General features: G+C 44.5%; 1 protein-coding gene across 1 annotated transcript in view; it reads right to left on the reverse strand.

Annotated features, from left to right (window-relative positions):
- Positions 1 to 632: 632 nt before the first annotated feature.
- Positions 633 to 18,187, reverse strand: part of LOC124796316 (facilitated trehalose transporter Tret1-like) — a 71,703-nt gene continuing 54,148 nt past the window's right edge. Inside the window, exons 4-5 of the mRNA XM_047260443.1 lie at positions 9,489 to 9,947; positions 633 to 1,214 (exon numbers count right to left, since the gene is read on the reverse strand). Coding sequence (XP_047116399.1) covers positions 867 to 1,214; positions 9,489 to 9,947 — 807 coding nt within the window. The 3' untranslated portion in view covers positions 633 to 866. The remainder of the gene's footprint in view (positions 1,215 to 9,488; positions 9,948 to 18,187) is intronic.

The raw sequence follows: 18,187 nt of genomic DNA on the forward strand, positions 1-18,187 counted from the left end.
GCTGCAGAAACGCACCAGATGTTGAAGCAAGCACTTGGAGACAACGCTTTGGCAAGATACAGACTTACGACTGGTATAGGCGTTTCAAAACAGGCGAACATCTAGTGACAAAGAGGACTTTTCCAGTCGGCCGTCAACTGGTATCACTCTAGGAAATGTTCGGCAAATGGAGGATCTGATTCTGCAAGTTCGTGGACAGGCTGTCAAGACCTCTCTAACACCTTGGGAATACGTTATGGTATACGTTAACGTATTGTATGAGAAAAGTTGAACATGAGAAGTATTGCGGAGAAATTTGGGCCACAACTGCTTCAAGACGATCAGAAGGATATTGCGAGAAAGTCTGCAAAGAACCTAAGAAACTGCTTCAAGATGCTCCATTCTTTCGTAGATTGCCACTGGTGATGAAAGTTTTCTTTTTTTTTTTTTTTTTTGCTAAGACACTGAAACTAAGTAGCAGTCGTAGCAATGAAAGAGCCCTCTTCATTTAGGCCAAAAAAACGGGTGAAGCATCAGGAGTAAACACAAGTCCCTGCTGATCTGTTCTTTATATACATATATATCACCTTGTAGAATGATCGTTTATAAAAATTGAGGAACTTATATTTTCACTGGAGACGGCCAGGTAAGCCTACGATCTCTTGCAATAAATAATCTCTTTGCATCAAATACAATAAAGTGGTATGGTTGATACTTTGTATGAATGTGAAATATATAATGCGAATGATAACACTTCTTGAGCAGCACCGAAAAGTCTAGAATATCGAAAGGCTATCACAGTCAAGAGATGGGCGACACTTTTCATGATACTGGGCGCATCAGAGTTTGTCATATTGTAGAGTATTGGCGTGCCACGGAGTGCAGGCTCACACTTTTATCTTTTCCCTCTCCTCTTTGGTGGCGGTCTCGTCTTCAGTGCGTCCAGGTTTGATGCCCGCTATCTCCAACGCCACCTCCTCAGCCAGCCGGCCTTTGGTCTCGGGAACGAACCTCCACACGTAGAACACGGCGAATGCGCAGAAAATGGCGAACATCCAGAAGGGCACGTACAGCTCGAAGTGGATGGACATGGCGTGGTATGTCTTGAGCGTGGCAAAAGCCGATCCGCAGTTGACGATGGACAACACTGACATGGCGATGCCCTTGACGCGAGGACGGAACACCTCGCTGCAGACCGTCCATATGAGGGCGCCTGGACCCATCGTCATGCATATCTGTCGATCAGAAACATGAATTAGCTTTAGGGCACAATTAGGCGCCTTAATGACACTACGACGATATCTCACTTGAAGTTAATGTTAAGGTGCAGCTGATGACGCTAGTCGTCAATGCAATTTTTTTTCTTAAATATATACAGTTGTCTGGTGTATTTTTGAGTGCTGATTTCAGGTCAAGTACTTAAAATGTTTACTTATATGTAAAATGTGGCTATTTATTGATTACACCAACACCAGCACTGTGTAAATTGCTAAAAAAAGTTATTTTATTTTATAGGCTATAACAAAGCTGCCTCTCTGTACCACAATTGAAGAAAAACGACTGTGCCACGAAGTGGTAGCTGTCTTATAGCCTACAAAATAAAACAAATTTTTGTAGCACGCTACATTGCAAAACATTACAGAACAATGCTGGCGTTAATGTAATGAATAAATAGCCGTTAGTTTAATGAATAAGTAGCCACAGTGAGAAAAGGAATCAGAAACTCTGGCCACACAGAATGCCAAAAGTTAGAGGAAAAAAAGGACTGTTAGGTTCTCTTGTGAACCGGAAGAAATACTCCTGCCTTCATCTCACACAAAACTTGAAATTATGATACTACTTATTATAGCCCTACCAAGAGACAGTGACACTTTCAAGCATGCGACAAGTAAGTTTCCAAGGCTAACAGAGAATAAGCTGAAAGAAGGAGTTTTCGTCCCCCCCCCCCCCTCCCCCTAAGATTCGAAAATTGAAGAGAGACGAAACATTTGAACACAAAATGAAAGACGTCAGTTTGCATATGCTTTAAAAGAAGTGTCTTCAAGTTTCTCGGCAGTTGCAAAGACCCTGTTTACGTGAATTTAGTAAAAAACAAAAAAAAAACAATGAAATTTTGACTCTGCGGCGGAGTGTGCGCTGGCAGATTAAAACTGTGTGCCGGACCGAGACTCGAACTCGGGACCTTTGCCAGGAAGTTCCATATCAGCGCACACTCCGCTGCAGAGCGAAAATTTCATTCTGGAAACATCCCCCAGGCTGTGGCAAAGCCATGTCTCTGCAGTATTCTCACTTCCAGGAGGCTAGTTCTGCAATTTTCGCAGGAGAGCTTCTGTGAAGTTTGGAAGGTAGGAGACGAGGTACTGGCGGAATTGAAGCTGTGAGGACGGGGCGTGAATCGTGCTTGGGTAGCTCAGTTGGTAGAGCACTTGCCCGCGAAAGGTCCGGCACACCGTTTGAATCTGCCAGGAAGTTAAAAAATGATGTACTCGTAACTTATGCAAATAATTTATCATTAGATTCCTATTAAAATTTTACGTTGACAAAAGCCTCTATCTGTGGCCATTTACTAGTGAGAATTCATTCTGAAGTACGATATATGTAATCTGGCTGCTACCTAAAGCCATTGCTTGGGATAGTTCTAGTTTTGTCATTTTATATAGGACAAGAGCCGTACGGCTTCATCTAATCTAGTGTACCATCATGTGATGTAACAAGGCCCACTCTTTCTGACAAATATTTTTTATAAATATCGAAACCTAGGTCAGGGGCTAATAAAGCTTTGTTTGCAACTGGTTGGCTGATTTTTCAGTCTTTTCAGATTTACATTCATATTCCAAGACTTTCGAGAATCTTTTAATGCCATGTTTGAAGTCGGATAACAAATGACATAAGAAATATTTTTTTTCATGTGATATAATTACAAATTAACAACTTTTGACTTTTTCCTTTCCTTGTACTGTGAAATCTTGCTTCTGGCAAAATTTCATGATTCTAGGTCAACTTGAAGTACCCTATAGGTTTTAATGCGTGAGTTTTCGAGTATCAAAATATGTGACATAAAGAGTCCTATCTTTTGATTGCACTGACTTAAAAGCTTAAAATTTTTATGCCACCAACTGACTATGGGTCTTAGTATGTGATGTAAATTCGAACATGATATGTCTACTCGTTGCTGGGAAAACAGACAGGCAGATGGACAACAAAACGATCCTTAAAGGTTCCACTTCTACAGACTGAGGCAAGGAACCCTAAAAAGTACAAAAGTAACCTCTAGCCGCACTTCTAGTCGTTGGACTACAATCCGAGCTTCCTTCTCATTCTTACTTGCTAACAACTTTGTGGCATACTGATTATGTTGATACTACTGCGCGCCACGCTGTGCATGTACCTGGGGTGAGCCGAAGGATTGATTATTCGATATATGAGCAGGAAGCGGTATATGGATAGTTGAATTGTTTGTCTGGAAGTTAAGTATCTACAATATTCAACCTAAGATTTCTGACCATTCAGGTGAGATGAAAAATATAAGTATTTGCTCGAAGGTATCAGCAGAGAATGTTATTCCATCAAAAAATATTGATTTTGTGAAATTTAAATGCTGCATATCTTGTACTGTTGTATAGTACTTGTTAAATAACCTGGCAGCAGACACACAGTTGTTATTCGAATCTGATAAGTGTTCATAATTTCAACTCATAACTGCTTTAAATTTCTGATTTTCAATAATCCAGTATTGTTAGAGTATTTCAGAGACGTCCAATAACTGTGCGTGTCAAGAGTGAGTGCGGATGTACTATAAACAGATGTATATGAGTAATAATACTCATCAGTGCGCAAACTGGAATGAAAAACTTGTGATTGCCATCACTGTTATATCCCCACTGGTCAGCTCAGTGTAGAGGTAATGAACTCCTTGGTGATCATAAAATTATATAATTTAATTATATAGGAACGTAGTATTGCGACGATCGTGGTATATGCCGGGGCCGTTGCGATCGCGAACCATGTGTGAAAACAAGCACAGATCAGTGGATACTACAGGTACTCAGTATCGACACCGCAAACGTCAATACAGGGTGTCTCAAACTACAAGGGTCAAATCGAAACAGGTCAGCCGGTCGGAGTGGCCGAGCGGTTCTAGGCGCGTCGCAGATTCGAATCCTGCCTCGGGCATGGATGTGTGTGATGTCCTTAGGTTAATTAGGTTAAAGTAGTTCTAAGTTCTAGGGGACTGATGACCTCAGATGTTAAGTCCCATAGTGCTCAGAGCCATTTGAACCATTTGAAACAGGTCATAGGGGTCCACAACCTATTATATTGAAATAAGGAACCAATAGTTGGAAATTAATATTTACTGTGTTACGGACATACATAGCGTACAGTCGTACAGCACATAACAACAGTGTAGCTCGTAGTAACTGTTTAGACGATGACCGCCAATCTCAATGCACGTATTGCAGCATGTAGTTCTGTCGCACTCTCAGAAAGATTCTGGTTGTCTGTTGTACACTGGGACAGGCAGGACTACGAGAAGCTGGATGTTGCTTCTGCGATATTGCAGAAAAAACTTCGAAGGAATTTAACCAATGTACTCGAATGCTGACAGCGGTGATCACGAGAATGTACGGTCGCAAGAAGACCCTGCTCCGAACGGCCATGTGTCACTACCGAGAGGAAATAACACGGTGTACCATGTATGGCTCTGGCTCATCGTACTGCGTTTGCAGCAGCAGATTGAGCAGCAGTTTGTACCACAGTAACACATCGAAGAGTTACAAATCGGCAACTTCAAGGACAGCTCCGAGCCAGACGCACTGTAGCGTGCATTCCACTGACCCCAAACCACCGCCATTTGCGAGTTCGGTGGTGTCAAGCGAGTGCTCGTTGGAGGGCAAGGTGGACGTATGTTGTGTTTCATGACGAAAGCCGGTTCTGCCTTGGTGCCAGTGATGGCAGCATCTTGGTTAGAAGGAGGCCAGTTGAGGACCTGCAACCAGCCTGTCTGCGTCCTAGACATACTGGACCTATAGCTGGAGTTACGTTCTGGGATGCGATTTCGTATAACAGCAGGAGCTCTCTCGTGGTTGTCCCACGCACACTCACTGCAAAATTGTACGTTAATCTGGTGATTCGACCTGTTGTGCTGCCATTCATGAAAAGCGTTCCAGGGAGTGTTTTCCAGCAGGATAACGCTCGCCCACATGCCGTTGTTGTAGCCCAGTATGCTCTACAGAGTGTCTACATGTGGTCTTGGTCTCCCCGATCACCAGGTCTGTCCCTAATCGAGCACATATCTACATCTACATATATACTCAGCTAACCACCAAGCTGTGTGTGGCGGAGGGCACAATTCGTTCCATCGATCCAAAGTCAAATTACCCCCCCCCCCCCCCCCCACTGTTCCACTCGCGGATCGCGCGGGGGAAAAACGACTGTCTGAACGCCTCAGTACGAGCTCTAATTTCTCTGTCTTTGAATGGTGATCATTGCGCGATTTGAAAGTTGGTGGTAATAATATATGCTCTACATCCTCGGTGAAGATCGGATTTCGGAATTTAGTGAGCAGCCCCTTCCATTTAGCGCGCCGTCTATCTGCAAGTGTGTCCCACTTCAAGTTTTCTATGAGATTTGTAACTCTCGCGATGGCTAAATGTTCCAATTACGAATCTTACCGCTCTTCTTTGGACCCTCTCAATCTCTTGAATCAGACCCAACTGGTAAGGGCCCCACACAGACGAACAATACTCTTAAGACTGGACGAACTAACGTAAGCTCTTCAGGATTCTACCAATAAACCGCAATTTAGAGTTCGCCTTACCCGCTAGTTGTGTAAACTGATCATTCCATTTGAGATCATTTCGAACAGTCACACTCAGATACTTGACGGATGTTACCGCTTCCAAAGATTGGGAATTTATTTTGTACTCGTACATTAATGGGGATTTTCGCCTTGCTATGCGGAGTAGGTTACACTTACTAACATTGAGAGATAACTGCTAGTCATTACACCACGCATTTATTTTCTGCAAATCCTCATTGATTTGTTCACAACTTTCGTGTGATACTACTTTCCTGTAGACTACAGCATCATCGACAAACAGTCTAATGCCGCTGTCAATACCATCAACCAGATCGTTTATGTAAATCGTAAAAAAGCAGCGGACCTATTACGCTGCCCTGGGGCACATCTGCAGTTACGCTTGTTTCTGTTGAAGTCACCCCGTTCAGGACGACATACCGCTCCCTGTCTGTTAGAAAACTTTTATCCAATCGCATATGTCATCGGACAGACCGTAAGCGCGCACTTTTTGGAGCAAGCGACAGTGCGGAACTGAGTCGAACGCCTTTCGAAAGTCGAGAAATATGGCATCAACCTGGGAGTCGGTATCTAGAGCCTGTTGTATATCATGCACAAAGAGGGCCACCTGTGTCTCGCCTGACCGCTGTTTCCTGAAACTGTGCTGGTTTCTGCAGATGAACTTGTCAGAGTCTAGAAAGGTCATAATGTCTGAACACAAAATACATTCCATGATTCTACTACAAATCGATGTCAGTGAAATTGGCCGGTAATTATGTGCATCCGATTGTCTACCCTTTTTATAGCTTGCTCTGACCTGGGCCTTCTTCCAGTCTCGTGGAACTTTCCGCTGTCCCAATGATCTCTGGTAGATGATGGATAAGAATGGTGCTATATTTGTTGCATAGTTAACATAAAATCTTACGGGTATACCGTCTGGGCCAGATGCCTTCCTGGCGTCTAAGGATCTTAACTGTTTTACTATCCCAGATGCACTAAACACTATGGTCGCCATCCTTGCGTTCTTTCGATAGTTGAAAGGGGGAATGGTGCTGCAGTCCTCTACCGTACAAGAGTTTTTGAAAGCTAGGTTTAGAATTTCGTTTCAAATGGCTCTGAGCACTATGGGACTCAACTTCTGATGTCATTAGTCCCCTAGAACTTAGAACTGGTTAAACCTAACTAACCTAAGGACACCACACTTTCATGCCCGAGGCAGGTTTCGAACCTGCGACCGTAGCGGTCTCGCGGTTTCAGACTGCAGCGCCTAGAACCGCACGGCCACTTCGGCCGTCTTAGAATTTAGGCCTTCTGTTTATCATCATCAGTTAAATTACCCGTACTGTCAGCAAGAGAAGGTATTCAATTATTTGTAGTGTTCATAGATTTTATGTACGACGAAAATCTTTTGGGGTTACTTTTAGAATCTGCAGATAAAATATTGCTTTAAAATTCGTTAAAAGAATCTCTCATTTTCCTTCTGACAGCTGCTTTCATTTCGCATGTGTGACATCATCGGACGACAACTAAAGCATCATCCACAAACAACATTAATCGTCCCTGTATTGTCCGACCAAGTGCAGCAGGTATGGAGCACCATTCCACAAATTAACATCCAGCACCTATACAACACAATGCATGCACGTTTGCATGCTTGCATTCACCACATTGGCGATTACACCAGTTATTAATGCACCAGCATTTCACATCTGCAATGGCTTGCAGCCCACTTACATTAACCTGTGATCTTGCAATGTTAATCACTTAAATATTGAGCCGTGGTAAAAATTGCTGTTTTGAAGAGCGCGCCGCAGCGCGTAGTGTGTCGCAGTCGCCCTCCGTTTCTGGCGGTGGCGCCGCTGTGGCAATCGCAGCTTTGGTGTCTCCCTCTGGTGGGAAAGGGGAAAGGTTGACTGTTCACGTGCCTTTAAGGGCGCTATGAGCTCGCCAGTCGGTCAGTTGGTCAGTCTGAGTGAGTCGGGGTCAGTCGGGGAAGTCTCTCGTTCCCAGCTTGCTAGTCTGTCTCTTGTCCGCATTTGTGAGGCAGTTAGTGTCTGTCTGTCGTGCGGAGTGCTAGTATGTCTCTCGTTCGGATCAACCATTAAAGCCGGCAAAATGAGAGTCTTTCCACTCCGACTGTAAGAGCACTCAGCGAGTGGTCGCCCGGTCGGGGCTTATGTCCTGCATCTGAGTCTGCGCGTTAGGCCGCCAGTCTGCTCGAGTTTGCTCAGGCAATGGTAATTGGCGGTTGGTTCGCTCGGTTGGTCGGTCGCGCAATGAGACACAAGACGACTGGGCAGTCTGGCCGGTGCGAGCTGCGACGCCGTGGTGTAACTGGTTCTCCGAACGCTTCTGGGCCCCTTCAGTTACCATCTTGTGGAGCTTGGCTCGGTCCTTTCCTGGTACAGGGATGTCGTTTTTCCAGTGGGCGTGTTTCCTCTGCATGGTTGGGTCCGAGCCAGTATTTCCGCCGTCGTGTGTCTGGAAGTGAGTGGGAGACACACCAGCAGTGCAGTCGCGACGGAGCAGCAGTCGCGGACCGACCAGCAGGAAGTCGGTCGGTTGGTGCGGACCAGGAAAGACGGGAGACCGGCGCGCTTTCCTGCGTCCGTTGAAGCGGTTGGCAGCGGACGGTTCGGGAGAGCGATTTGGGGGTGCTGCGCCAGGTCCTCTAGAGAAATCGCAGTTTATGAGAAGTTAAGTGATTGGTTATAGGTTGTGTGGTTACTCTTGTTAAATTCTACCTGTTTTCTTGGTCAGTCTCTCGTCCTCAGTTTGCTCGTCTGTCTCTCGTCCGCATTTGTTAGGCAGTTAGTGTCTGTCTGTCGTTCGGAGCTGTCTCTGTCATGTTTGTCGGATCTGGTGTGTTGACGAATTTTTGCTTTTAGTGTAACGGCCTAATTGCTGAAATATGTCGTGATCTTGCCTATTATCTTTAGAGGCGGTATCTGTGTACTGAAGAGCATCTTTACTTGCTTGGCCAACCTTGCAGAATTTTATATAAGATTGCATTTTATGGGCTTTTATTTAAATGATCGTTTTAGTATATAAAGTTGCCACCTTTCCACCGTAAGACTTTTCTTAGAAGTTAAAATCAAGTTGCACCTTCGGTGGCAAAGTTAATTTTTTAATTTTAGTGTTTTATACCATTTCCATCTCTCCTACGGGGTGTATAGTTCGTGTGCTTATGTGAATTGTTAAAACTTTTAGTTTAAAGTAATCTGGTGTGTTGCAGATTTGCACCAGTGTAGTCTTTCAGAGGTTGTTGTGAGCGGTAGTGACTACGGCCGTGTCAAAAGGGAGCGGCAAGGATCTCAGCCCGAAAGCTCATACAGTCAAAAATTTGTTTCTTTCTGCCTCTGAATTGTAACTTGATATTTAGAGGGTGGTTTCTGCTTATAATTTTAAATCTGTTTCTAAAAAAGAACAAAAGCTTTTAGGAATAAAAATTCCCATTTGTTAAAAGCAATTTCATTTTTATTTCGAGAGTTGCTCCCTGGCAACTACTTCCACGCTCACATAGCATGATTAAATGTGTTAATGTTCTTGATGAATCGCTAGTAAATAAAGTAAATTCTTAAGAAAAAGTTTTGAAAGTAAATTCACGCTTCAAATATGTTAGTTGAACAAATGTATTCCCGACATTTTATTCGTCCACATTAATTCACTTTTTGTGTTGTGATTTCTTCCCATCAGTGTATCGCAGACTCACCAAGTAGACAATGTGTGACGCGAGCGGCACCCAGCTGAAGGCGGCCACGTCAGCTTGCGCCACGTCCAGCAGGTAGAAGTAGAGGCCCTCCGCCACGAGCGCCAGGGCGGCGCCGGCGAAGCACACCATGAGCGGCGTGCGGCGCGTCCTGAAGCGCTCCACGGCCAACGAGGCCACCACGCTCATCACCATCTGCACGACGGCCAGCGTGATGGACGACACGTCGGGGTCCACGGAGCTGCCCGAGCGCTGGAAGAACACTGTGGCGTACGTCATGAGCACGAGGTAGCCCGACCAGAGCAGCAGCGGCATCAGGATGCCCGAGATGAGCAGCGTGCGCCGGTTGACGGAGTCGCACACCAGCTCCCGCATCGTCGCCATGTAGCCGTCGCCCGCGCCCGGCTCGCTCTGGCGCTCCTCCACCGACCGCCTCAGAGCCTCGAACTCCTCCTCCACGTCCTGCACAACACATTCCCGAGTGAGTAAGTTCAACGCTCTCTGAGTGCTGTGCCAGTACGCTCACCAAGTAGCGTGCACATACACTACTGCCAATTAAAATTGCTACACCAAGAAGTTGACGTGCTGCAGAAGCGAAATTTAACAGACAGGAAGAAGATGCTGTGATATGCGAGTGATTAGCTTTTCAGAGCATTCACACAAGGTTGGCGCCGGTGGCGGCACCTACAACGTGCTGACATGAGGAAAGTTTCCAACCAATTTCTCATACACAAACAGCAGTTGACCGGCGTTGCCTGGTGAAACGTTGTTGTGATGCCTCGTGTAAGGAGGAGAAATGCGTACCATCACGTTTCCGACTTTGATAAAGGTCGCATTGTAGCCTATCGCGATTGCGGTTTATCGTATCGCGACATTGCTGCTTGCGTTGGTCGAGATCCAATGACTGTTGGCAGAATATGGAATCGGTGGGTTCAGGAGGGTAATACGGAACGCCTTGCTGGATCCCAACGGCCTCGTGTGACTAGCAGTCGAGATGACAGGCATCTTATCCGCATGGCTGTAACGGATCGTGCAGCCACGTCTCGATCCCTGAGTCAACAGATGCGGACGTTTGCAAGATAACAACCATCTGCACGAACAGTTCGACGACGTTTGCAGCAGCATGGACTATCAGCTCGGAGACCATGGCTGCGGTTACCCCTGACGTTGCATCACAGACATGAGCACCTGCGATGGTGTACTCAAAGACGAACCTGGATGTACTATGGCAAAACGTCATTTTTTCGGATGAATTCTGGTTCTATTTACAGCATCATGATGGTCGCATCCGTGTTTTGCGACATCGCGTTGAACGCACGTTGGAAGCGTGTATTCGTCATCGCAATACTGGCGTATCACCCAGCGTGATGGTATGGGGTGCCATTGGTTACACGTCTCGTTCGCCTCTTGTTCGCATTGACGGCACTTTTAACAGTGGATGTTACATTTCAGAAGTGTTACGACCCGTGGCTCTACCCTTCATTCGATGCTTGCGAAACCCTACATTTCAGCAGGATAATGCACGACCGCATGTTGCAGGTCCTGTACGGGCCTTTCTGGATACAAAAAATGTTCGACTGCTGCGGTGGACAAGCGTAGTGTAGGCAGTTTCCTTAGTAGGTCTGTTACATTTTTAAGTGTCCTGCCAATGAAACGCAGTCTTTGGTTAGCCTTACCCACAACATTTTCTGTGTGTTCCTTCCAATTTAAATTGTTCGTAAATGTAATTCCTAGGTATTTATTTGAATTTACGGCTTTTAGATTAGACTGATTTATCGTGTAACCGAAGTTTAACGTGTACTTTTTAGCACTCATGTGGATGACCTCACACTTTTAATTATTCAGGGTCAACTGCCACTTTTCGCACCATTCAGATATTTTTTCAAAATCATTTTGCAGTTTGTTTTGTTCTTCTGATGATTTTATTAGTCGATAAACGACAGCGTCATCTACAAACAACCGAAGACGGCCGCTCAGATTGTCTCCCAGATCATTTATATAGATAAGGAACAGGTCTCTCACCAATTGAAAACGTCTGGTCAATGGTGACCGAGCAATTGGCTCGCCACAATAAGCCAGTCACTACTCTTGATGAATTGTGGTATCGTGTTGAAGCTGTATGGGCAGCTGTACCTGTACACGCCATCCAAGCTCTCTTTGACTCAATGCCCAGGCATATCAAGGCCGTTATTACGGCCAGAGCTGATTTTTCTGGGTACTGATTTCTCAGGATCTATGCACCCAAACTGCAAGAAAATGTAATCACACGTCAGTCCTAGTGTAATATATTTGTCCAACGAAAACTCGTTTTCATCTGCATTTCTTCTTGGTGTAGCAATTTTAATGGCCAGTAGTGTAAATTGCACTTCTGGCCATCCAAAATGCAACACGAAGAAGGAAGATGATGAAATTGGCATTGAGTGTTGCCGCCATTGCTGGCTATAACCGCTGCTACACGATTCGGCATTGAATGAAAGAAGCTCCGGATGTGTTGTTGGGGTATAGCAGTCCATGCTACTTTCACATACTGACAAAGCTGATCCGATGTAGCAGCGGGTGGTGCATCCCGGTCCAGTCATAACGCAGTCTGCCAAAGCGGAGTTACTAAACACAGCTTTTCGAAATGCCTTCACAAAAGAAGACGAAGTAAATATTCCAGAATTCGAACCGAGAACAGCTGCCAACATGAGTAACTTAGAAGTAAATATCCTCGGAGCATCGAAGCAACTGAAATCACTTAATAAAAGCAAGTCTTCTGGTCCAGACTGTACACCAATTAGGTTCCTTTCGGAGTATGCTGATGCAGTAGCTCCATACTTAACAATCATATACAACCGTTCGCTCGACGAAAGATCCGTACCCAAAGACTGGAAAGCTGCACCGGTCACACCAATATTCAAGAAAGGTAGTAGGAGTAATCCACTAAATTACGGGCCTATATCGTTAACGTCGATATGCAGCAGGATTTTAGAACATATATTGTGTTAGAACGTAATGGATTACCTCTAAGGAAACGGTCTATTGACACACAGTCAACATGGGTTTAGAAAACATCGTTCTTGTGAAACACAATTAGCTCTTTATTCACATGAAGCGCTGAGTGCTATTGACAAGGGATTTCAGATCTATTCCGTATTTCTGGATTTCCGGAAGCCTTTTGACACTGTACCACACAAGTGGCTCGTAGTGAAATTGCGTGATTATGGAATATCGTCTCAGTTATGTGACTGGATTAGTGATTTCCTGTCAGAGACGTCACAGTTCGTAGTAATTGACGGGAGGTCATCGAGTAAAACAGAAGTGATTTCCGGCGTTCCCCAAGGTAGTGTTATAGGCCCTTTGCTGTTCCTTATCTATATAAATGATCTGGGAGACAATCTGAGCGGCCGTCTTCGGTTGTTTGTAGATGACTCTGTCGTTTATCGACTAACAAAATCATCAGAAGAACAAAATAAACTGCAAAATGATTTTGAAAAAATATCTGAATGGTGCGAAAAGTGGCAGTTGACCCTGAATAATTAAAAGTGTGAGGTCATCCACATGAGTGCTAAAAAGTACACGTTAAACTTCGGTTACACGATAAATCAGTCTAATCTAAAAGCCGTAAATTCAAATAAATACCTAGGAATTACATTTACGAATAATTTAAATTGGAAGGAACACACAGAAAATGTTGTGGGTAAGGCTAACCAAAGACTGCGTTTCATTGGCAGGACACTTAAAAATGTAACAGACCTACTAAGGAAACTGCCTACACTACGCTTGTCCGTCCTCTTTTCGAATACTGTTGCACGGTATGGGATCCTTACCAGATAGGACTGACTGAGTACATCGAAAAAGTTCAAAGAAAAGGAGCACGTTTTGTACTATCTCGAAATATGGGAGAGAGTGTCACAGAAATGATACAGGATTTGGGATGGACATCATTAAAAGAAAGACGTTTTTCGTTGCGACGGAATTTTCTCATGAAATTCCAAACACAAACTTTCTCCTCCGAATGCGAAAATATTTTCATGACACGGACCTAGATGGGGAGGAACGATCACCACGAAAAAATAAGGGCAATAAGAGCTCGCACGGAAAGATATAGGTGTTCATTCTTTCCGAGCGCTATACGAGATTGGAATAATAGAGAATTGTGAAGGTGGTTCCATGAACCCTCTGCCAGGCAATTAAATGTGATTTGCAGAGTATCCATGTAGATGTAGATGTAGATATATTTCAAGGTAGCCGCAGCATCGATGAGAGCCGATGGAGCGAAAGTTTACATTTCCGTTTTTATACCTGTAGCAGGGAAACAAGCGAGGTACGACTGCTACATGGTTCATGCGTATCCTGTCAAGTGGGGGATAAAGAAGAAATTTGTAAGAGTAAAATCCCAGTGACTATTATTAATTGAAAAAGACAATAGTGGAGGAATCAAAGTTACAAAGACGCTACTGAGGGGAAATCATAGTCCGTCCGAATATGGTGATAAGAGAGGGGCAGGATTCCTAGGCAGTGAAATAGATAATGGGACAAAAGGAAGTAAGGGAACACCATAAAGAAGTGATCGATTCGGAATTGCACTTTCTAAGGTCGAGGCACAATGATTGTACTCTAGCTTTGACAATATGGTAGTAGTGGCTAGGTCTTTCGAGCAGTGGAAGTTTACGTCAGGCGAGAATTAAACGGGAGTCGTTTGTTATAAAATGGAACAGCTTGCGATATAATGGGGTCTATTTTCCACCTGCCTGCCGTGATTTCAGGGATAATTCAATTGAATATTTCGCAGCCTCGTTTGTTTTTGCCAGAGCAGCCCGCGGAAGTGCAACCTGCCGCATATGTGACCAGCTTAAATCAAACTATAGGGCCTGAATTAATACAGTCTATAAACAAGATCCTGAACCAGCAAGAGGGACGAGTCTCCCTAAACACCTTAGTGCAACATGTAAATTTATATTGGGAAAATCTGTACCGAAAAGAAATAATATTGAGTTTTATCATAACAGCCACCACAGCGACACTTGTTCTGCTGAGTGTAGTCCTCGTTTTGGTATGTAGAAGATGAGGCCCAAGACTGAGCTCAGATCTAGCCGTCGTCCAGATTCTAGTAGATTGGATATCTCGAGCATAAAAGCAGCAGCAGGAAGAAGAACGCACAATGGGGTAGTATTAAGGACAATTGATTCATTTTAGCTTGTGAGTTGGGATTAGAGGAAGTTATCGTGCAACAAGCCTAGTAATGAAGAAGTTCCATGTAGTTTTGAGTTAAGAAGTACGGCAAGGGGCCCTAAAGAAATGTGGAAGATAAACTGTTAGGGTTAAGGAAACAAATTGTTAGAATAATTCGTAAGAGATGAAACAGGACCAGAAGGGCTGGTCGCCAGGAACTTTAGTTTAAAGGATAATCTAGTTTGGTCGACCTGAGGGACAGGGTCTTGACAAAAAGGAGGGAAATGTAACGTATCTACCGTATTCGGTCAGAAAGACTCCAGAACAGAGGTAAGTTCAAACAGAGACAGCCGCAGCTAGGCGTGAGTGTTGTGCACTGCGAAGCAAAGCACGGTCAACTGGACGCCGTATAGCAACAGCTGACCCGGCTGTACGGAGCGGAAGGGATGAAGCCTTTGCTCACTTGCCTTAAGTCCTAAACGAACATACTCTGTAGCGTGTAAGTACTCTGCCATTTGCGTACTAAAATACTCTTGTCTCAGTATCACAGCCTACATCACGAGCCTGTGACACCCAGAGCGACATTCTGGAATGCAGGGTAGGGACCGCTGTTCGAACACGGGACGGGGCAGCCGGCTCTGAGCCGCTGGAGCAGAGAGCCGCCCGCCGCTGGACGGAGGTTTAGGCCGTCTCTGTGGTATCGCTAGATGCGCTGCGGCGCTACGTCACAGCCAGAAGTGTCAGGGACTGTGGCATTCGAGTGATACCAAGCTCGTCCTCGCTCTTTGTGCTGTCGGCAGTGCCTGACGTCTGTTGTTTCACATGAGCGGCAACTGGACGCATCCACCAAGCTGTTCCTGATGTGCTACGGCCAAGGGCCGGAATAAAGAAGTTAATTAAACGAATCTGCTCTCGTCCTGACGTCTCATTTCCATCGGTAGCAATACTGGGGTCATCTAACAAGAGAATGCCTCTTGGAATCACACTATCTATACACTGCAAGAGTGTGACGTTTTATCTTGAGTTTCACACGTGGCGAGACACTCAGGGGATACGTCGTACTATCACTCACTGGTAGATATCCTTGTAACCTTATCTACAAACATCATGAAGAATATGACTCATGAAACGATTGCGGTACTTTGGAACAACTCTTTTAATGAGCAAATGCTCATAACTTTTAAGGTATGCATTTTAGAGCGCATGTTTACTGGGCATTTTTTTCTTGTTTTGGTCCATATTATCACTTCCCAAAACATGGAAAGCAAAGAGCTTGCAGTAGAAGAGATTTGCTTCACAGTATCGAAGATGAAAAATTGCTCGTAGCTCTTAAGGTATACATTTTCGACCTTATGTTTACTGAGACTTTTTTGCTTCTAGTATCGTGTAATTTCAACTCCATGCGTTTACCCCATTAATTATGATACACCCTGTATATATACGTAAGGTGGTCAGAAACAGTCTGAAAAGCTTGTAAGGATGCTGCTGGTTAGGCTGTGCTGAGAAATAATTGTTAAGAATAAAATTCTATACATTGCGTCGCTTCTGAGTTAATTAGCATTGAGGGTAGCTAGTCAGGCCGTTGCGCTCGCAGATTCAAGCGGCCCGCCAGTGTCGCCAAACGTGTTCTTCGTTTGGTTTCCTAAAATCGAAAAAAAAAACAGCGATGCAAAAATTGGACATGGGACGGCAGTAAGGATTGAACCCGAGCCAAAAGCTGAGCAGTCTCGTGCGCTATCATCTACGCTATGAGGACACCTGATACTAATTTATTGTAACTGGCGGGCAGCATGAATTTTCCCTCTCAACGGCCTGATTGGCTATTTTCAATAATAATTAATTTGGAAAAGGCGCAATGTAAAACATTTTTTTCTTAAGAAATATTTCTCAACACAACCTACCCTGCAACACCCTTACAAGCCTTTCACAGTGGTTCTGACCACTCTGAAAATATCTCGGAGTTTACCGAACATTCGACTCATATACTGATCCATAGAAACCTGTGCAATATGTCGGTGGACCTCGTCAGCTGTCTAGGGAGTCCGTCGCTAGTGATGGCGATAGGGCAACACCATTATTGAGCGAAATAGTGGATGAAAGTGCATTCCAAACCTGGGAAGGTCCGCAAGCACATGCTGTGGAAGCTCTCGTCCACACTGTGTAGTCGCCGACGCGAGAGCCAGCACTGATAACCAAATATCGTTGTTGACGCGAAAGCTACCGATAACATTCCCAAGCAGACCTTCATTCGATTGAGCCACCCCCGTAACTGAAGAATCTCAGGAAAGTAACAGAAAGGTGTAGATAGGGAAGGCGTAATCGTCTGTCAGAACACTTATGGCTCTGAGCACTATGAGACTTAACATCTAAGGTCATCAGTCCCATAGAACTTAGAACTACTTAAACCTAACTAACCTAACGACATCACACACATCCATGCCCGAGGCAGGATTCGAACCTGCGACCGTAGCGGTCGCACGGTTCCAGACTGAAGGGCCTAGATCCGCTCGGCCATCACGGCCTGTCAGAACACTTACCCAACGCAAATCACAGAAAAAACAATCTAACAGTAAAGTTCCTTTGAAATATCGGCTAAACTGTCGCAAGATAGAGCTACGTAGTGGTTCCGGAATTGATGAATCTTAAGGAGCGATATGTCAGCGTACCGCGGCAGAAAGAAACATTGACAGCCGACCAAGGATGTTGCTCCCTTGAAAATACCGAACTTACTTTTGAACTGGCGATAGAGACTCTTTCAATTCAGATGGCCATTAAAAAGGAAAGTGAAAATCCGCAAGCGCTAGAAAAGAAAAATAAACCGGAAGACAAACATGCGAAAAGAGCATTAGAAGAAAAACGTTAGTATAGTATGCAATCGCTCACTGATATTGTCGTAGTAAAGACAAAACCATGGATTGGGTAGAAGACGCGGATGGCAGCTCAGTGGCCTATACTATGAATGGCAATCAACCGGCACGAGGTTAAATAGCCGAGAACTTTGCCAACTGTTGCATTAAAGCAACAGTGCAACAAACTGGAATTGTGACTGAGCCCATGAACCTGAAGAGCAGCGAAATTTACATGTAAGTTTATAAATTAGCAACTACTAATGTGAACAGAGTAGAATCCGATTTAAAGTCACAGAGCCTAAAGGATGTTGACATCGCAGTCGTACAACAAGTATTCACGGCGAAGCTCACAGATATGACTGGTTATGAAATTATTAGTAACGGGGCTGAATGTGGCATAGCAGTATTGTATAAAGGTGGCATCCCATGTAAAGATATCGATCTTTCGGAAACTGGTAGAGGGTTTCAATCCAGATACATGATTTATGTCTTCTGAGCATACTGTGAGGTGACAAAACTCAGAGGATAACAATATGCACATATATAACTTACACAAGTATAAAAGGGTAGTGCATTGGCGGAGCTGTCATTTGTTCTCAGGTGACCCATGCGAGAAGATTTTCGACGTGATTATGGCCGCACGACGGAAATTATCATACTTTGAACCCGGAATGATAGTTGGAATTAGAGGAATGGGAC

The sequence above is a fragment of the Schistocerca piceifrons genome, chromosome 4, assembly GCF_021461385.2.
Source record: "Schistocerca piceifrons isolate TAMUIC-IGC-003096 chromosome 4, iqSchPice1.1, whole genome shotgun sequence".
Taxonomy (NCBI): domain Eukaryota; kingdom Metazoa; phylum Arthropoda; class Insecta; order Orthoptera; family Acrididae; genus Schistocerca; species Schistocerca piceifrons.